Source organism: Lipotes vexillifer, unplaced genomic scaffold (genome assembly GCF_000442215.2).
Source record: "Lipotes vexillifer unplaced genomic scaffold, Lipotes_vexillifer_v1.1 scaffold1578, whole genome shotgun sequence".
Lineage (NCBI taxonomy): Eukaryota > Metazoa > Chordata > Mammalia > Artiodactyla > Lipotidae > Lipotes > Lipotes vexillifer.
This window is the reverse complement of record NW_006782730.1, coordinates 17,580-39,784: the sequence shown is the minus strand read 5'-3', so window position 1 is coordinate 39,784 and position 22,205 is coordinate 17,580. Positions and strand designations below refer to the sequence as shown.

General features: G+C 37.9%; 1 protein-coding gene across 1 annotated transcript in view; it reads left to right on the top strand.

The window, feature by feature from the left end:
* The window catches only part of LOC103084041 (conserved oligomeric Golgi complex subunit 5), a gene marked incomplete at its 3' end in the record, with an annotated part of 235,716 nt that overhangs the window by 205,956 nt on the left and 7,555 nt on the right, over nucleotides 1–22,205 (top strand). The window contains exon 12 of the mRNA XM_007455380.1: nucleotides 19,911–20,115. Within this exon, the coding sequence (XP_007455442.1) occupies nucleotides 19,911–20,115 (205 nt within the window). The remainder of the gene's footprint in view (nucleotides 1–19,910; nucleotides 20,116–22,205) is intronic.

Sequence of the window (22,205 nt, the reverse complement as noted above, 5' to 3'; positions counted from 1 at the left end):
GGTAGAGATGGGTTTTTTTTTTTGCTTTAATTATTGCTATTTAAATGAGCAGTAATTCATTTATTTTCTTTTTATTCATTTATTTTATTTTTGACTGTGGTGGGTCTTCGCTGCTGCATGTGGGCTTTTCTCTAGTTGCGGAGAGCAGGGGCCACTCTTTCGTTGCGGTGTGCAGGCTTCTTATTGCGGTGGCTTCTCTTGTTGCGGAGCACGGGCTGTAGGTGTGTGGGCTACAGTAGTTGTGTCTCGTGGGCTCTAGATTGCAGGCTCAGTAGTTGTGGCACACGGGCTTAGTTGCTCCACAGCATGTGGGATCTTCCTGGACCAGGGCTCAACCCCGTGTCTCCTGCATTGGCAGGTGGATTCTTAACCACTGCGCCACCAGGGAAGCCCAATTATTGCTATTTTATGCAGATAAAATCATCCAGTTTTAATCTTGTGCTTGTTTTCTGACGTCTCTCGCTCCATGTTTCTAAGAGTCCTCCATGTTGTTGCATGTCCTTGTAGGTCATTCCCAATGTTGTAAAATAAACCATTCGGTTAATATGCCATATTATATTTTATCCACCATATTATAGATGGGTATTTGGGTGGTTTCCCATTTTGAGCTATTTTAAATAATGCTACCTGTGACAATTCTGTCCTTTTTTATTGGGAATAAACCCAGGAATGGAAAATAGGTAGGTGTGGTAGGCAGAATAATAGCCCTCCCAGAAATCTGCATGTATTACCTTACATGGCAGAATGGATTTTGCAGATATAATTTAAAGATCTTGAGATGGAGAGATTATCCTGGATCTTCTGAGTGGGCCTAGTGTAGTCATCAAGGGCCTTAGAAGGGTAAGAAGGCAGTAGCAGAGTCAGAAGAGTAGATGTAATCGTGGAAACAGTGATTGGAGTGATGTAACTGCTAGAAGGGGACCACATGCCAAGGAATGGAGGTAGGTGAAAAGGTCAAGTAAAAACTCCCTTAGAACCTCCAGAAGGAAGGTAGCTCTGCTGACACCTTGATTTTGATTTAGTGAGACCAAATTTGTACTTCTGACCTCCAGAACTACAAGATAAGACACATAGTTTTAAGCCACCAAGTTTGTGGTGACTTGTTACGGCAGCTATAGGAAATGAATATAGTTGGTGATAGAGTATGCATATGTTCAGCTTTAGTAGACACTGCCAAAAAGTTTTCCAGTGTCACTGTACCAATTTAAACTCCCATTGACAGTATATGAGAGTCCCAGTTTGTCCACAGCCTTGCATCACTTGCTATTTTCTGTTTTTTGTTCTATCTGTTCTGGTGGATGTTTAGTCAAACCACATTGTAGCTTTAATTTTTATTTCCTTTATGATTAATGATATTATTCATTTTTCCATATATACATTGGCCATTTGCATATGCTCTTTTACATGTCTGTTGATTTTCTGTACAATTGTATGTCTTACTGATTCATAGGATTTTATTTGCATATTATGAAGTATTTTGTTGGTTTCTTTTCTCTCCCTTTGTATGACCATTTCAGTTCATTCTAGGATTGGGTTGGTTTGGGGTAGTTGCAGTTTTAATAGGACACAGTATATCTCTAATTCTCCCCTCCTTTTTTTTTTCTTTTTTTTGCGGTATGCGGGCCTCTCACTGTTGTGACTTCTCCCGCTGCACAGGCTCCGGATGCGCAGGCCCAGCGGCCATGGCCCACAGGCCCAGCCGCTCCGCAGCATGCAGGATCCTCCTCGACTGGGGCACGAACCCACGTCCCCCGCGTCGGCAGGCGGACCCTCAACCACTGCGCCACCAGGGAAGCCCCTCCCCTTTTTTTAGGCTTCTCCCAGGCCTTTAATTGAGAAGTTGGAGGGTCTTTGTCGCCTTAGCCCTGAAATATTGAGGTTATCTTTCTCTGTCCTCCAGTGGCTTTCAGACAAGCTCTTTAGCCTCCCGCCACATGAAACTGCAGTCTGGTGAATGTCTTCATGAGAAGGAAGACCTGCCTCTGTTGGTAGCATTTTCTATCCCCGCAGGTGGTCTTTGTTTCCTAAGATACGTTTCCAGAAATATGAAGGATATTTTGACCTGTGCTTTTTGAAGCTTAGACCTAGTTCCCCAGCTTCCCTGCAACTGTGTAACTAAGTAAATCTTCCATAGGATGCTTGGGTTGAGAATCTTTAAGTTTAAAAGTTGTCACTCCAGTTCCACGAACCATTGAAAGCTTCTCCAGTTTCCCTCTTGTCCAGCAGAGGTTCTCTGTATGGGGCAAGCTTGAATTTTAAACAATATCTCTGGCTTCTTTAGTTGTTAAGATGGGAGCACTGGTCTTAACAGCTCTTCTTCTTCCACTCTTCTTACCCCTGTTACTCTCAGGATACAGTCCCAACCTGACTTCTCTGGTCCCTTCCTCTCTTTAGCAATCATTTTTTTCCTTTTTAATTTTTTAAATCTCTGTCCTTGAGCTTTTGTTCTTGAATGAATCACCCTCCTTCTTCTCAGTATTTACAAATACCTGAAACACATGTCTGTATCCCCCGTTCATCTGGAAAAGTCACACTCATCTTTCCATTCTCACATTAGAAATAAAGTGTTCCTTGACGCCTCCTTCCCCATACACACACTCAAATATGGGTATGATATCCTCTATCTGCTCCCACAAAACTCTGACATGTTCCCAGTTTCAGTCCTTACCCCACTGCATTTACTGGCTCACCTCCTTGCCTCGCTGTGTCTCCCACTAGGCTCTAGAGAACGCGTTTCTGTGTACTTCTTTCTATTCCATATTACATTCCTATCACATAGCACAGTGCTTAATACAAAATAAACATCCTGTTGAAATGGATCCCTAAAGTGTTAAATTAATATTAAAGGCTTTACGCATGGCACAGGGAAACCGGCTCGGTTCTTTGTGGCTGTCTGGAGGGGTGGGATAGGGAGGGTGGGAGGGAGGGAGACAAAGAGGGAAGAGATATGGGAACATATGTATATGTATAACTGATTCACTCTGTTATAAAGCAGAAACTAACACACCATTGTAAAGCAATTATACCCCAATAAAGATGTTAAAATTAAAAAAAAATATTAAAGGCTTTAAGTATTAGGAAATCTGAGGAGAAAACCAAACTGTGAAATAAAAATACTTCTCATTAAAAAAATAGTAAGCACTTATAAGGTAAATGAGACCCTAAAATATGAAGTACGTTTAGAACACAAACAACAGTATGTATATGTGATAAACAGGGACACAGAAGCATGGTGAAAAAATGTTAGCATGATTATTGTAGGGTAATAGGATACCAGGTAACATTTACTTTTTTTCTTATGCCTTTATTTGATTTTTTACAGTGAGTATTTTATATCATTAGTTATAAACTATGAAGCAGTTTTCACTGAGGTAAAAGAAGAAAGCAAATATGAGACTAAGATATTTAATTAAATCTTCCATGGAGATTTGTTGAATGGATAAAAGTGATCCAGTAGTTATGGAAATGAATAAAGTGCTCAGAGTTGAAGAGGAGATTGAGATAAAAAGAGCTAAGAGAAAAAAAATCCCCACTTTACTCACACAGCAGGGTAAATTACAAGTGGATCAAAGAATTAAATGTGAAATATGAAACCATTCAAGTGCCAGAAGAAACACAAGTGAACAAGCAGCTTCTCTGATTTAATATCCAGAAGCAGTGATGAAAAGATTGATAATTTGACTATGTTAAAAAATTTACATGGCAAAGAAACCCTTAAGCAAATAAAATGACAATGACAAACTAGAAAAATATTTATAACATATCAAAGAAAAGGAGTTAGTATCGCTAATATATAAAAAGCTTCTAAAATAAGAAGAAAAAGGCCAACAACCCTACCAAAAAAAGTGTAGGTATTTCTTAAGCATTTGTAAAAGATGCTCAGTGTCACCTATAAATAGAAAGATGCAAAATAAAAGTATACAGAAACACCATTTCTCATCTATCAAACTAGCAAAAAAGTAAAAAAAAGTTTGATAACACATGGCAAACTTATGAGAAAATAGTCACTCTAATGCAATGCTAATTAGCATACAAATCTTATAGAGGGGAGTTTCTAACAAAATTACCTGACAAAGTATATAAGTATCTAACAAAATTATGTAAGCAGTTGCTTTTTTACTCAGCAACTCTACTTCTAAGGATCTATTCCATAAATGCACTAGGAAAAGCATGAAGAGACATATTCACAAGGCTGTTCATTGCCTCATTATTTGGAAAAAAAACTGAAAACAGCCCAAATGTTCATCACTAGGGGATTAGGTAAACAAACTATGGTACATCCATAGAATGGAATACCATGCAGCTATAAAAGGGATGAGAAAGAAAAAGAAGGAATGAAGAATATCTTTATATACTACTATGGAGCAATCTCCAAGTTATAGAGAAATATGTCTACAGTGTACTAATAAGAAAGGGAGTGGTATAAGTAAATACACATTTTGGCCCATATTTTTTTTTTTTTTTTTTTTTTTTTTTTTGCGATATGCAGGCCTTTCACTGTTGTGGCCTCTCCCATTGTGGAGCGCAGGCTCCAGACGCGCAGGCTCAGCGGGCACGGCTCACGGGCCCAGCTGCTCTGCGGCACATGGGATCTTCCTGGACTGGGGCACGAACCCGCGTTCCCTGCATCGGCAGGCGGACTCCCAACCACTGCACCACCAGGGAAGCCCTTGGCCCATATTTTTAAGAAATAGAAGGATAAACCATAAAATCCAGAACAAAATGGTTACCAGTAGTTGGGGGAGGGAGTGTGTGAAGGATACATAGGAGAGGACAGGGATGAAACCTAGACTTCTATGAGTATACTTTGTTGTGGAGATTTAGTTTTGAACTTATATAAGTATTTTATATAGTTATAAAACAAAATTAAAATGAAAGAAGAAATTACTAAAAATCAAAAGTAAAGTATTAATGCAATAATGTGTCCAGTTGGTGGCATAACCACACAGAGAGGCAGTCTTTCATTTGACTTTTTACTCATTTGACTACTTTACTTTCTTTTTTTTAAAACCTCTTTTTTAAATTGAAGTATGTTTAAATTATAAGGTTGTGTTAGTTTCAGGTCTACAGCAAAGTGATTCGGTTATATGTATATAACTGAATATATATATTCTTTTTCAGACTCTTTTCCATTATAGGTTATTACAAGGTATTGAATATTGTTCCCTGTGCTATGCAGCAGTAGTAGGTCCTTGTTGTTTATCTATTTTATGACTACTTTACTTTTAAACACAGTAATTATTATTATTATTATTTTTTTGTGGTACGCGGGTCTCTCACTGTTGTGGCCTCTCCTGTTGCGGAGCACAGGCTCCGGATGCACAGGCTCAGCGGCTGTGGCTCACGGGCCCAGCTGCTCTGCGGCATGTGGGATCTTCCTGGGCCGGGGCACGAACCCGTGTGCCCTGCATCGGCAGGCGGACTCTCAACAACTGTGCCACCAGGGAAGCCCCACAATAATGATTTTTTATAGCCCTAGTGGGATATACTTACAGGATAACAAGAACTTCCCGAAAAACACATTACCTCTTTCCCATAACCATGTTATTGATAGTATTGTTATTGTTATATTCAGACAGTTGTTTGTGTGGTGTGGTGTAAATAAATAATTATGTTGGTATCAAACTGAGTCTGGATTTTCAGCATAGGTGAAACAACATATAAAAATGGGTGAGATCAACTGATAAGGTATTTTTTCTTTAAAAATATATTATTTGGTGACGAGTTGTGGCAGGGATAGGAGAGGATGGGGGCGACGGCTGCTTCTTCTAGACGCTAGGGAATGCAGCTGGACCTGGATCATAAGCAGACTATGCATATTGACCAGGCACGGAGGACAACGCCCGGCTGGAAGACCGAGAGAAGCACAGAAGGCCAGCCACCCTGTGCCTTTGGATTGGAGAATTTAACCCACTTACATGTAAGCTGTGTGGCTGACATGGTCTTGGTGCTCTGGCCAAGTGTCAGGCCTGAGCCTCTGAGGTGGGAGAGCCAAGTTCAGGACATTGGACCACCAGAGACTTCCAGACGCCACGTAATATTGATTGGCGAGAGCTCTCCCAGAGATCTCCATCTCAGTGCTAAGACCCAGCTCCACCAAACGACCAGCAGACTCCAGTGCTGGACACCCCATGCCAAACAACTAGCAAGACAGGAACACAACCCCGCCCATTAGCAGAGAGGCTGCCTAAAATCATAATAAGTCCACAGACACCCCAAAACACACCACCAGATGTGGTCCTGCCTACAGAAAGACAAGATCCAGCCTCATCCACCAGAACACAAGCACCAGTCCACTCCACCAGGAAACGTACACAACCCACTCAACCAACCTTACCCACTGAGGGCAGACACCAAATACAGTAGGACCTATAAACCTGCAGCCTGCAAAAAGGAGACCCCAAACACAGTATGTTAAACAAAATGAGAAGACAGAGAAATACACAGCAGATGAAGGAGCAAAGTAAAAACCCAGCAGACCAAACAAATGAAGAGGAAATAGGCACTCTACCTGAAAAAGAATTCAGACTAATGATAGACAAGATGATCCAAAATCTTGGAAATACAATGGAGAAAATACAAGAAATGTTTAACAAGGACCTAGAAGAACTAAAGAGCAAACAAACAATGATGAACAACACAGTAAATGAAATTAAAAATACTCAAGAAGTAATCAATAGCAGAATAATTGAAGCAGTAGAACGGATAAGTGACCTGGAAGATAAAATAGTGGAAATAACTACCACAGAGCGCAGTAAACGAAAAAGAATGAAAAGAATTGAGGACAGTCTCAGAGACTTCTGGGACAACATTAAACGCACCAACATTTGAATTATAGGGGTCCCAGAGAAGAAGAGAAAAAGAAAGGGACTGAAAAAATATTTGAAGAAATTATACTTGAAAACTTCCCTTACATGGGAAAGGAAATAGTTAATCAAGTCCAGGAAGCACAGAGAGTCCCATACAGGATAAATCCAAGGAGAAACACTCCAATACACATATTAATCAAACAATCAAAAATTAAATACAAAGAAAACATATTAAAAGCAGCAAGGGAAAAGCAACAAATAACCTACAAGGGAATCCCCATAAGATTAAGAGCTCATCTTTCAACAGAAACTCAGCAAGCCAGAAGGGAGTGGCAGGACATGTTTAAAGTGATGAAGGGAAAAACATACAACCAAGATTACCCAGCAAGGATCTCATTCAGATTTGATGGAGAAATTAAAACCTTTACAGACAAGCAAAAGTGAAGAGAATTCAGCACCATCAAACAAGCTTTACAACAAATGCTAAAGGAACTTCTCTAGGCAGGAAACACAAGACAAGGAAAAGACCTACAATAACATACCCAAAACAATTAAGAAAATGGTAATAGGGACATACATAATGATAATTACCTTAAATGTAAATGGATTAAATATGCTCCAAGCAAAAGACAGACTGGCTAAGTGGATACAAAACAAGACCCATATATATGCTGTCTACAAGAGACCCACTTCAGACCTAGGGACATGTACAGACTGAAAGTGAGGGGATGGAAAAAGATACTCCATGCAAATGAAAAAAGAAAGCTGGAGTAGCAATTCTCGTATCAGACAAAATAGACTTTAAAATAAAGACTGTTGGGGCTTCCCTGGTGGCGCAGTGGTTGAGAGTCTGCCTGCTGATGCAGGGGACACGGGTTCGTGCCCTGGTCCGGGAAGATCCCACATGCCGCGGAGCAGCTGGGCCCGTGAGCCATGGCCGCTGAGCCTGCATGTCCAGAGCCTGTGCTCCGCAACAGGAGAGGCCACAATGGTGAGAGGCCCGCTTGCCACAAAAAAAAAATAAAATAAAAAAAAAATAAAGACTATTACAAGAGCTAAAGAAGGACACTACATAAGGATCAAGGGATCAGTCCAAGAAGAAGATATAACAATTGTAAATATTTATGCACCCAACATAGCACCTCAATACATAAGGCAAATGCTAACAGCCATTAAAGGGGAAATTGACAGTAACACAGTAATAATAGGGGGCTTTAACACCCCACTTTCACCAATGGACAGATCATCCAAAAGGAAAATAAATAAGGAAACACAAGCTTTAAATGACACATTAAACAAAATGGACTTAATGGATATTTATAGGACATTCCATCCAAAAACAACAGAATACACTTTCTTCTCAAGTGCTCATGGAACATTCTCCAGGATAGATCATATCTTAGGTCACAAATCAGGCCTTCGTAAATATAAGAAAATTGAAATCATATCAAGTATCTTTACCAACCACAGTGCTGTGAGAGTAAATATCAATTACAGGGAAAAAACTGTAAAAAATACAAACACATGGAGGCTAAACAATACGCTACTAAATAACCAAGAGATCACTGAAGAAATGAAAGAGGAAATCAGAAAATACCTAGAAACAAATGACAGTGAAAACACAATGATCCAAAACCTATGGGATACAGCAAAAGCAGTTCTAAGAGGGAAGTTTATAGCAATACAATCCTACCTCAAGAAGCAAGAAACATCTCAACTTAACTTTACACCTAAAGCAATTAGAGAAAGAGCAACAACAACAAAAAAAACCCAAGTTAGCAGAAGGAAAGAAGTCATAAACACCAGATCAGAAATAAATGAAAAAGAAATGAAGGAAACAGTAACAAAGATCAATAAAACTAAAAGCTGGTTCTTTGAGAAGATAAACAAAATTTGATAAGCCGTTAGCCAGACTCATCAAGAAAAATAGGGAGAAGACTCAAATCAATAGAATTAGAAATGAAACAGGAGAAGTAACAACTGACACTGCAGAAATACAAAGGATCATGAGAGATCACTGCAAGCAGCTATATGCCGGTAAAATGGACAACCTGGAAAAAATGGACAAATTTTAGAAAAGCACAATCTTCTGAGACTGAACCAGGAAGAAATAGAAAATATAAAGAGACCAGTCACAAGCACTGAAATTGAAACTGTGATTAAAAATCTTCCAGCAGACAAAAGCCCAGGACCAGATGGCTTCACAGGCGAATCTGTCAAACATTTAGAGAAGAGTTAACACCTATCCTTCTCAAACTCTTCCAAAATATAGCAGAGGGAGGAACACTCCCAAACTCATCCTACGAGGCCACCATCACCCTGATACCAAAACCAGACAGAGATGTCACAGTAAAAGAAAACTACAAAGCCAATATCACTGATGAACATAGATGCAAAAATCCTCAACAAAATACTAGCAAACAGAATCCAACAGCACATTAAAAGGATCATGTGCCATGATCAAGTTGGGTTTATCCCAGGAATGCAAGGATTCTTCAGTATATGCCGATCAGTCAATGTGATACACCATATTAACAGATTGAATGAGAAAAACCATATGATCATATCAGTAGATGCAGAAAAAGCGTTTGACAAAATTCAACACTGATTTATGATAAAAACCCTCCAGAAACTAAGCATAGAGGAAACTTACCTCAACATAATAAAGGCCATCTATGACAAACCCACAGCCAACATTGTTCTCAATGGTGAAAAACTGAAGCCACTTCCACTAAGATCAGGAACAAGCCAAGGTTACCCACTCTCACCACTATTATTCAACATAGTTTTGGAAGTTTTAGCCACAGCAATCAGAGAAGAAAAAGAAATAAAAGGAATCCAAATCGGAAAAGAAGAAGTAAAACTGTCAGTGTTTGCAGATGACATGATACTATACATAGAGAATCCTAAAGATGCCACCAGAAAACTAGTAGAGCTAATGAATGAATTTGGTAAAGTAGCAGGATACAAAATTAATGCACAGAAATCTCTTACATTCCTATACACTAGTAAATAAAAATCTGAAAGAGAAATTAAGGAAACACTCCCATTTACCATTGCAACACAAAGTATAAAATGCCTATGAATAAACCTACCTAAGGAGACAAAAGACCTGTATGCAGAAAACTATAAGACACTGATGAAAGAAATTAAAGATGATACAAACACATGGAGAGATATACCATGTTCTTGGATTGAAAGAATCAACATTGTGAAAATGACTATACTACCCAAAGCAATCTACAGATTCAGTGCAATCTCTATCAAACTACTGATGGCATTTTTCACAGAACTAGCACAAATAATTCAGAATTTGTATGGAAATACAAAAGACCCCAAATAGCCAAAGCAATCTTGAGAATGAAAAATGAGGCTGGAGGACTCAGGCATCCTGATTTCAGACTATACTACAAAGCTACAGTAATGAAGACAATATGGTACTGGCACAAAAACAGAAATATAGATCAACAGAACCGGATAGAAAGCCCAGAGATAAACCCACACACATATGGTCACCTTATATTTGATAAAGTAGGCAAGAATATACAGTGGAGAAAAGACAGCCTCTTCAATAAGTGGTGCTGGGAAAACTGGACCGTGTAAAGAATGAAATTAGAACACTCCTTAACAGCATACACAAAAATAAACTCAAAATGGATTAAAGACCTTAATGTAATGCCAGACACTATAAAACTCCTAGAGGAAAACATGGGCAGAACACTCTATGACATAAATTACAGCAAGATCCTTTTTGACCCACCTCCTAGAGAAATGGAAATAAAAACAAACAAATGGGACCTAATGAAACGTAAGAGCTTTTGCACAGCAAAGGAAACCATAAACAAGATGAAAAGACAAACCTCAGTATGGGAGAAAATAGTTGTAAATGAGGCAACTGGCAAAGGATTAATCTCCAAAATATACAAGCAGCTCATGCAGCTCAATATCCAAAAAACAAACAATGCAATCAAAAATGGACAGAAGACCTAAATAGACATTTCTCCAGAGAAGATATACAGATTGCCAACAAACACATGAAAGGGTGCTCAACATCACTAATCATTAGAGAAATGCACATCAAAATTACAATGATGTATCACCTCACACCTGTCAGAATGGCCATCATCAAAAAGTCTACAAACAATAAATGCTGGAGAGGGTGTGGAGAAAATGGAACCCTCTTGCCGTTTTGGTAGGAATGTAAATTTACACAGCCACTGTGGAGAACTGTATGGAGGTTCCTTAGAAACTAAAAACAGAACTGCTGTATGGCCCAGCAATCCCACTACTGGGCATATACCCTGAGAAAACCATAATTCAAAAAGAGTTATGTACCACAATGTTCGTTGCAGCTCTATTTACAATAGCCAGGACATGGAAGCCACCAAAGTGTCCATCGACAGGTGAATGTGTAAAGATGTGGCACATATATACAATGGAATATTATTCAGCCATAAAAAGAAACTAAATTGAGTTTTTTGTAGTGAAGTGTATGGACCAAGAGTGTGTCATACAGAGTGAAGTAAGTCAGAAAGAATAAAACCAATACCGTATGCTAATACATATATATGGAATCTAAAAAAAAAAAAATGGTTCTGACGAACCTAGGGTCAGTACAGGAATAAAGACACAGACGTAGAGAATGGGCTTGAGGACACGGGGAGGGGGAAGGGTAAGCTGGGATGAAGTGAGAGAGTAGCATTGACATATATACACTACCAAACATAAAATAGATAGCTAGTGGGAAGCAGCTGCATAGCACAGGGAGATCAGCTCTGTGCTTTGTGACCACCTAGAGGGGTGGGATAGAGAGGGTGGGAGGGAGACACAAGCCGGAGGGGATATGGGGATATATGTGTATACGTATAGCTGATTCACTTTGTTATACAACAGAAACTAACATAACATCGTAAAGCAATATACTCCAGTAAAGATATTAAAATACGTGTGTGTATATATATATATATATATATAATTTGATTTGCATACATTTCATAGCTCTGTCTACTGAAAAGCCCTAGAAATAGTGACCATTTCATTAGTACTGAACCCTTCTGACACCAATGCTGTGGTTTTTTTTTTTTTTTTTTTTTTTTTTGGCGGTACGCGGGCCTCTCACTGCTGTGGCCTCTCCCGCTGCGGAGCATAGGCTCCGGACGCGCAGGCCCAGCAGCCATGGCTCACGGGCCCAGCCGCTCCGCGGCACGTGGGATCCTCCCGGACCGGGGCACGAACCCGTGCCCCCCACATCGGCAGGCGGACCCTCAACCACTGCGCCACCAGGGAAGCCCAATGCTGTGGCTTTAAAAGTTGATTTCCCATTAAAAGAAATTAAAGGTCCTTGGAGAAATGACTGATTTTCGGTCTGGGGCAAGAAATGTGCAGGATAATTTTGTAACCCCATATACTAGAAAGCAAGGAAGATATGAAGACCAAGACTATTAGGATTGAATTAATAGGACTCAGGAAGCAATTTGAGTAGATAATCTACCAGAGAAGGAATAAATTTAACATCAATAAGGATAACAATCACAAGTGATTTAAATCCATCACGTACATCTAAATCCATGAATTCATAATGATGTAAGTGAAGAAATACTTATTGCTTACCCTTGATGATACTACTCCTTACTTTGGAAAGTGGTAAATAAAGGGAAAAGAAAAACATTTTTCCTGCCTTTCCTACAAACGATATCTCAGAGAAACTGAATAATTGATTTCATAAGTTTTTATTTATAAAAATATCACCTGTAATAAATGTACAAAGAACGTTACAGTATCTTCATTTTGCAGTCTCTTAGTAGATCTGGGCAATGATTATTAATGGACTGTTAATATAAAAAAGGTAAATGGTACACCAGTTCATATGCTACATATGCAGTAGGCTTACCGGAAATTATTGACCCTGGAATCAGATCAAATCTCTTATCTATTGCAGTGGTTTTCAACTTGGTTGCACATTAGAATCACTTGGAGTATGTTTAAAAATCTCAAAGCCTGGACTGCAATTACATTAAAGTCTCTGGGGTGAAACCCAAGCACCAGTATTTTTTTAAGCTTCCAGAGTTGTTTCAATATGCAGCCAAGGTTGAAATGTACTGTTTTAGATACAGTTGATAATCTACAGTAAATACAGGGATCAGAGGGTACAATCAGCAGAATCCACACTGTGGGAAGCTGTATAGGATATATGACCCAGTTTCTTAAATAAAGAATTAAAAGAAATAAAAGGAAAGAGAGGAATGATAGATGGGGCTTGATGATATATCAACTAATTATAATATATGGACTATTTATGGGTCCTAAATCATACAAACCAAAAAAAAAAAAATCACAAGTCTGTCATGCAGATGCGATCGCTGATTGTTAATTTTGTAAAGTGTGATAAGAGAACTGTGGTTATTTTTTTTTAAATAGTCTTTACTATCAGAGATACATGCTGAAATATTTATGGATGACATGATGTTTGTAATTTGCTTCAAAATAGCTGGCAGTAGTGGAGGAGGATTGAGTAGGGTTATAGATAAAACAAGATCAAGTTGATAAGTTATGGATAAGTAGAGGTTCTCTTCATATTATATGTTTGAATTCTATAGTAACAGTTTTTTTAAGTTTCAAGGAGAATATTTAAGGCAGAGGAAAGAAGTCAACAAAGAAGAGTAAGAAGAACAAATCAGTAGAGTAGAAAACCCCGGAGAGAATGGGATTATGGAGAGTTTCACAAAGGAGAGAGTCATCAACAGCAATCCAGTGAGAGGAGATCAGAAAAGTACCCACTGTTTTCGGCCGTCAGAATGATACTGTAACTTTTCCCAAAACAGTTTCCATAGCACTGTGGCAGTTGGAAGTCTCGTTGCAGCCTGGAGGAGGCAAGGAGGTGTGTGTAGACTACACTTGCAAGGGGTGACAGGGCAGTGGCTACAAGTAAACTGTTAAAGGGTCAAGGGGAAGCATTTGCCATGTTATTTGTATTTTTGTTTTTTTTAATACAATGAGAGCATGTTCAATCTTTTTTTTTTAATTGATTGGAAGCTGAAAATACAGAAGAGAATAATAGTCTTGGAGGAGATGAAATGGGATGAGATTAAGCGTGGAAGTTGAAGAATTAGTCTTGTATAGAATGGACAGTTGTTCCTGTGAAGAAAGTTGAAGACTAGAAACATTTATAGGGGAATTGAGGGTAAGAAATTGAAGGTGACCTTTATTTTTGTTGTGACTGTTATTTTTATTGTGAGATAACGAGGGTGGTCATCTTCATATCATAAATGCATTCAAGGTTAGCTAGTTAAGAAGTTGGAGGAGAATGTATATGCTTTATATTCCTGCTAAAAGGAAAGGTTGTGGTATAGAATACCACCATAGCATACCCAGTTGGTATTGGATTCCATGACTTTGTGCTGCTGCTATTATGAAAAAACACAAAACAAAACAAAAACAAAACCTAAGAAACTTCCTAGGGACCATAGCCAGTTATTTTCAGACAGTTATTCCATCCTAATTATGTGTGTGTGCATATATAATTTGTGTATACAGTTTGCAAGTGGCTAATCTTAGGTTTTGTGTGTGTGTGTGTGTGTGTGTTTTAACTCAGATTCTTCATTCAAAATTTAATGCTTTAGGCTTTGATCAGATTTTCCATTTAAAATTTGAATTTTAATATCTGTTCATCTTAAGTGGGATTTCTTTGAGTTTTAAAAAGGTCTCTTTTTTATTCTGATTTTAGTTTTATTAAACCATAATTTTAAAATTAAATCAGAAGGCATATTAATCCTCAATAAAATTTTTTGCAGTCAGTTTTAGTTCCTATAAACATTCATTTGCTTTTAATATATGTCTTGGACCATAGTAGATTTCTGGGACTCAGTAGGAAAAGTTCTTTTTATGAGTAATAGGAAAACTCATTAACTTGGGTACAACTGACTTACCCATATTTCACTCTGCTACTTTCATTTACTTCTGAACTATTTCTATATAGTGTGTTTGGGCTGTTTTTTCAACAGTATTTTAAACAGGTTTTTTTTAAATATGAAACTGTTTTAATTAGGAAGGAGTAATATAGTCTATAATATATCAGTATTTGAAAAGTAGCTGTTTATCAGACTGCTGTATGGCCCTCAGGATTTGACTTTTATATAATTTTTGTTGATGTGAATAAAGTATGGTTCATTTTATTGGAGCAGGTAGATTCTAAGATGGTCCCCAGTGATCCCTGCCTCCTGGCATTTACCCCCTTCTATAATCTCTTCCCCTTGAGTACAGGTACAACTTGCCTAGGTATACCTTCTATAGGTATAGAATATGCAAAGGGGATGTCCCTGTGTGATTAGGTAACATAAGAGCATAACTTCCATGTTGCTAGCAAGCTCTCTGTATTGCCTTCTTGAATTACAAGCTTTGATGAGATAAGCAGCCATATTGGGGAGGTCCACTTTGCGAGGAGCTAAGATTGACCCCTTGCCAACAGCAAGCTAGGAACTGAGACCCTAAATCCAGTTCACTTCATAAGGAACTGAATCCTGGCAACAACCACATGAGCTTGGCATCATATCCTTCCCCACTTGAACCTTCAGATGAGACTCCAGCCATGGCTGGCAATTTGATTACAGCCTTGTTAGAGACCCTGAAGCAGAGGACCCAGTACATCTGACCCACAGAAACTATGAGATAATAAATGTGTGTTTTTAAAAATAAACAGCTACATATGTGGCAAGTTCTTATGTAGCCAATAGATATCTAATTCAATTATGAAGCAGATAATATTTTCCAAGACATACTAAACCCAGTATATTACTAGCCTCCTTTACTTTCATAGTGCTAGGTGATTTATGTGCAAGGCTGACAGTTTTTATTGGGAATTGAGCCAGTTAGGAATGGAGTGAACTAGAAATGAGTAGCAATGTACTTAAAAAAGAGGGACTCAACCTAGGTGTGGAGGCTGACCCTCTCAGGCCAAGGTATCTAAAGAGCTTGGCAAGTTGCTAAAATAAGAGCAGCGGCCTCTACTGGGATAACCTACCTAAAGTCCTTTGCATTTGCTGTTTCTTCCATCGGAATCATTCTTTCCCCAGATATCCAGATGGGTCCTATCCTTGCTTCACTTAGAGAGGCCCTCCCTGTCTGCAGTAAATAGACTGTGACTCCCTATCACTATCTGTTCTCTAACCTTGCTTTATTATTCTTTAAAGCACTTAACACTGCCTGACATTATGTTACATACTGATTTGTTTATTGTCTTTCTCCTTCACTAGAATATAAGCTCCTCATGGGTAGGAACTCTGCTTATTTTGTTCACTACTGCATATGCAGCATTTACAACAGTACTTGTCATATAGTAAATGATCAGCAAATATTTTTTGAGTGGATAAATCTACCTTCCAGTTTTTGTTTCTGTTTTGTGGTACGCGGGCCTCTCACTGTTGTGGCCTCTCCCGCTGCGGAGCACAGGCTCCGGACGCGCAGGCTCAGCGGCCATGGCTCACGGGCCCAGCTGCTCCGCGTCACGTGGGATCTTCCCGGACCGGGGCATGAACCCGTGTCCCCTGCATCGGCAGGTGGACTCTCAACCACTGCGCCACCAGGGAAGTCCTACCTTCTAGTTTTTACATTGACCAGAATTTGGTTGTCTGAAGGTTGGTGGGAGTTTTAAGGAGTGATGCCTATTCTTGGTCAGGACCCCAGTTAGTGGCTGAGAGATGAGGTATTCAGTCTTCACACAGGGAGATGCAGTGGCAGAAGCATATATACAGGCTGATATTTAGCACAGCTGCTTAAGAATAAGGCAAGAGCTGTGCGTGCTGCAACTCTGGGATTAAGCAAACATCAGGGTTGAACCAGGGGGTCTGGGAGTAGTGAGGCAATTAAGTCTAGACTGTTAGAATCTGGAGAAATGATTTAATTCCATACCTAGACCCCTCTTCATTCTTTATTCAGTTCATTTGTTCATGCAATAATTCAGTGCCTGGTGTTATTCTAGGTAAAGGAAATACAGAGACAAGTCAGGTAATATCCCTGTTTTCATTAGACTTACATTCTAAAGGAGGAACATGGTCAACACAAACTAATAAATAATTTCTTATAGTGTTCATTGCTATGGAGAAATCATCATAAAAGAAGGTACTGGAATAAAGATGAATTTCATCTCCATGTTAGTGCTGTGTTGGAATCACTAGTTATTACTCAAAAAGAAGAGTTGCTCACACAGGGCATGCTCTGAGTAATGAATTACTAAGTAACTGGGAATTAGTAACTGTCATTTTCTATCTATAAATGATTTCTTAGATTATTAAGATGTGCAGTGTGTGTTCTACATTTATCAAAAAAATAATTGATTATAATCAGGTTTATAGGTAATTGGTGTGAATACTTGATAACCACTTATAGAAGAAAGTAAGGTAGAATTTAGCTTCGGGGTTTACCACAGTATTTATTTGTAAGCTTTAAATATGTTTGACTTAAGTATATTAGAATTGATTAGTCAGTCACATTTACTGAGACAGTATAGTCAAAGTTCAGCTCTCTGAAACCCTCAACAGTGATTTGTTCTATGCAGATAAGATTTCTATGAAAGTGAGTATATACTGTCCATTAAAAAGCAAAACTTAGTTTATCATTAAGAAATATTTATTTAATTTCTACTATTTCAGGCACTGTGTTAAGTACCAAATATGCATTGAAGAAAACAAGTATTGTCCTTGTCCTTATGGAGTTTTTGGTCAAGTAGGGGAAACATACCTTAAACAAGTAAAATTAGAAATTGTGGTAAATGCAAAGAAGACAAAGAACAGATTGTTATGAGAATATAACAAAAGGAATATGGTTTAGGTTAGAGGAGTTCAAGAACCGTGAAGGATCTGAGATTTTTAACCCTACTTAAAAAGGCTAGCCTGCCAAAGTGTTCTGAATATTGTCAGAAGACATGAGACTCTTGGGTCAGAGCAGAACTTTATTACTCACAGCACAGCAAGTCACGTGAGTATGGGCATATTTGTATGTTGGTTCCCCGTGCCTCCAGGCCTCCTGGGGGGACGCAGTTTGGGCCCATGTGAATGGTACGTATGCTGTGAGTTTGTGTCACAGGTGAGAACTTTAAGCTTGGACAATCTACAGCTTTTGCCATAAGCAGTAAGCAGGCCTGCTCTTTGTGTGCAGGGCAAAGTTACCTCATGTTTCAAGGTTGCTTGCTACAAATGCAAACCTATAAATGGCCTGGATGAAGAGCAACCAGGGCCTCGCATTGGCATAACTTGCAAGAACGTGTGGGGACACTTAGGCCATGGTGAATGGCCTCTTCATCAGCAAGGAGAGATTCCACAGAAGTCCTCTCCAAGATTTTTTTTTTAAACAGCTTTACTAGAGTATAATTGGTATACAGTAAACTGAACATAAAGTGTACAGTTTGGTAAGTTTTGACGTATATGCACACCCATGAAAGCATCACGAGTCAAGATCAGTGAATGTATTTCTCACCCGCAAAAGTTTCCATGTACCCCTTTGTAATTCCTCTCCCCGCCATCTCCTTTCTTCTTCCCCAGGCAAATTCTGACCAGCTTTTTGTCACTATCTATTGGTTTACCTTTCCTAGAGCTGTGTACAGATTGAATGATACAGCATGTATTGTGTATTCTTATTTGTCTTTCATGCAGCATGATTGTTTTTAGATTCATCCATATTGTATTATATATTTACTTCTGGTTAGTATTCCATTGTGCAGATATACTGTAGTTTGTGTGTGCATTCACTTGTTGATGGACATTTGGGTTGTTTCCAGTTTGGGGCTGTTACAAATAAAGGTGCTTTGAATGTTCATATAGAAGTCTGTATATGAACATATACTTTTTTTTTCTGTTGGATAAACATGTAGAAGAGGAATAGTTTGACCATGTGGTGGGTATATCTTTAACAGTTTAAGAAAATGGTAGGCTGTTTTGCAGAATGATAATACAATTTTTCCATTCTACCAACAGTATACAAGAGTTTCAGTTCCTCTATCCTCACCAACATTTGATTTTTAAAAAATTTTTGCCATTCTAACAGGTATATTAGTCATATCTCATTGTGATTTTCTTTCAAATTTGACTCCAAAAGCAAAGGCAACAAAAGGAAAAATAAACAAGTGGTACTGTATCAAACAAAAAAGCTTCTGTACAGCAAAAGAAATCATCAGCAAAATGAAGGGCAGCCTACTGAATGGGAAAAAATATTTGCAAATCATATACCTGACAAAGGGTTTGTATCTAATATATACATAGAACCCATACAACTCATAGCAAAACATCAAACTATTCCGTTAAAAAATGGGCAAAGGATCTGAGTAGACATTTTTCCAAAGACAGCGGATAGATGGCTAACAGGTACGTGAAAAGATACTCAGCATCACTAATCATCAGCAAAGTGGAAATCAAAACCACAATGAGGTATAATCTCAAACCTGTTAGAATGGCTAGTATCAAAAAGACAAGAAATAGCAAGTGTTGATGAGGTTGTGGAGAAAAGGGTGGGAATGTAAATTGACGCAGCCACTAGGAAAGGGTATGTAGGTTCCTCCAAAGAAATTAAAAACAGAAATGATCCAGTAATTCCACTTCCAGGTATTTATCCAGGATTTTAAAAATATTTCTGTTACTGATTTCTAATCTAAAATTTGGTTTTTATACTTTGTATGACTTGGAACCTTTTAAATTTATTTAGACTGTTTCTATCAGAAATCATTGATTTTGGTAAATGTTTCATGTGTACTTGAAAATAATGGCTACTTTGCTGTTTTGGATAAAGTATTCTATAAATGTCAATTACTGATTTTCTTTGTACTTGTTTTATCATTTATTGAGAGAAAGAAGATCTTCAACTGTAATTGTTGATTTGTCTATTTCCTTATAGATTAAGTTTCAAAATATATGGTCCACATATCACGTGCAGTAAATAATCTGGGAGGAAAACTACTGTTACTGGCATTATTTTGAAAGACCTTATTAGAACACATCTTTGGTTTGTCCTGTAGTATAGGCTATTTCTGGCACCATCTTCACATACAAAAGAAAATTTTATTTGCTACATTTTATTTTTTATCATTTATCTAATCCATTTTATTGTTTTGCTTGGCAGCTTCTATGTTTTTGAAACAGGCATTTGAAGGAGAATACCCTAAATTATTGCGTCTTTATAATGACTTATGGAAGCGTCTTCAACAATACGGCCAAAGTATTCAAGGAAATTTTAATTCAGGTGGAACTGCAGACCTCTATGCTGACTTACAACACATGGAAGATGATACACAAGACATATTCATACCAAAGAAGCCAGATTATGAGTATGTTTGTTTAATCAAACCTGTTTGTTGGGCCTGTTAAGGATTTTGTCTTTTATTTGTATTATAAGTTAGAAAATGGGAAAACGCTAATCTTTGTGAATACTTGTAATGATTACTATTTATTTATTTACTTTAAAAGACTTCACAACACTTTTAACTGAAGAAGTCGAAATTTATCCTTAGTTGAGCAGCCTGGTTCCTGATTAAGATTCATTTTAAAGTTTATCACCAATTAAGGTGAATAGAAGCTAAGAGATGAGCATATGTGGTCATTATCGTTTAATTGATATTATAAGATAACCTGTAATTACATCAGACAGCATCGTTATTGATGGACCACTGGCATAAATGTGATATAAAAGGAAATGGTGTGTTCAGGAACTATAGCGGAAATAAATCTTATGTTGGGATAGATTCTCCATCTGGTGGGAAAAAACTAAGTACAGTCAAAATTAAACCTGAAAATCTCTTAGATTATTCATGAAGTACAGTATATGTAGCCATATTTATAAGCCACATCAGAAAAATTATACCATCTCAATAAGCTTAAACCAGCCAGCTTTCCTCCTAAATTGAAAAAGAGTATTGTTTTCAGATTTCTCTTTGAGCACCAAATCAGTTGATTGGCTTGCACACCATCTTTAAACACTAGAATCATTTATTGTGATGAGACTGACTCAAGTAACAGTAGATTCTGATCACTGACCTTGTAAGAAAAAGGTTAGATTTATGAGTGCTATTTTAATGTTTATCTTAAAAATTTTTTCTTCTGAATACTTATAGCTGAATTGTATCCACTGTAGTAAGAAGTTCTGACTGGTAAAATACAGGACATAGAAGTTTTGACTGGGAAAACAAGTGGCGTAAGGGTAGGCTGGTATGATAGAAGGAGACGCTGTTGTTCTCTTCAGTTACTCTTTCATGCTAAACATAGAGATTAGGTGAGGACTAATGGAAAGAGGGGACAAGAATACTGAAAAGTTATCTGTTGATCTTCAAAGATCTTGTAATGTATTAAGGTTTTTTTAAGTATACAAAATAGCATATATAGTATGGTATTTCTGGCTTAGTTTTATTTTTAAATTCATATGTTGGCACTGAAAAGCTCTGGAAATATACATAGCACAAGGTAATAGTGTTTTATGTCCAAGAGGTAGAGTTTTTATTCTGTATTTTCTGCTTTTACTTAAAATGAGCATATGTTACTCGTGGAGATAGAGCAAAGGCAGTAAATGCAATGTAGAGAAAAAAATCAGAATGAAAAAAAAACACTGTGTTTTGGGAAATCATTATCACCTTTTGGAGACTGACTTCAGTAAGGTGGGGAAGAGGACTTATGACCTGTATTCTTGTAAGAAACCAAAAAATAATGAGGATATAATAAGGAAACAATGACAATATGATTTATATATTCTTTTGAGAAGTGAGGCAAGAAACAAACATAAATTTGACCATGGTAGCTGAGCCAAAGGAAAGCTTTTTGTTGTTGTTTTTAATGATAGAGGGAAAGCTGAGAGTTTTTATAGATAGAAGTAGCCAGTGGAGAGAGAAAGTGAAGAAAAGAGATAATGAATGGAACGAGACCTTAGAATAATCTGAATAGAATCAAGGCACAAATAACCAGGTTAACATTTTTCATCTTGAGTATTTATGCTGAATTTTTGAGAGCTGTTCTTGCTATGAAGAAAATAAAACAAGATAATGTGACAGTGTTTTATATAGGGTGGTCATAGAAGACCGCTATGAAAAGGTAACATTTGATCCAAGATCGAGATAATGTGAAGAAATCAACTATGGAAGATTCGGAGTAAGATTTTTGCAGGCAGAGAGAAGAGCACATTTAGAGTCTGAGAAAATTAAGGTGGGGAGGTTGAGGAATAGAAAGCTGAACACGGTGAATGAGGGAGAGTGGGGGGTAAAAAATTGGGTCGTAGAGGAGGGGAAATGTAAGATCATGTAGGGCTTTACTCACCATGATATGGGGTTTAGAGTTTATTCAAAACACTGGAAACCTTTGCTTTTAAACAGAGGAATGAGATGAACTGATAAACATTTAAAAATTAGCATGCCGGCTTCTTTGTGGACAACTA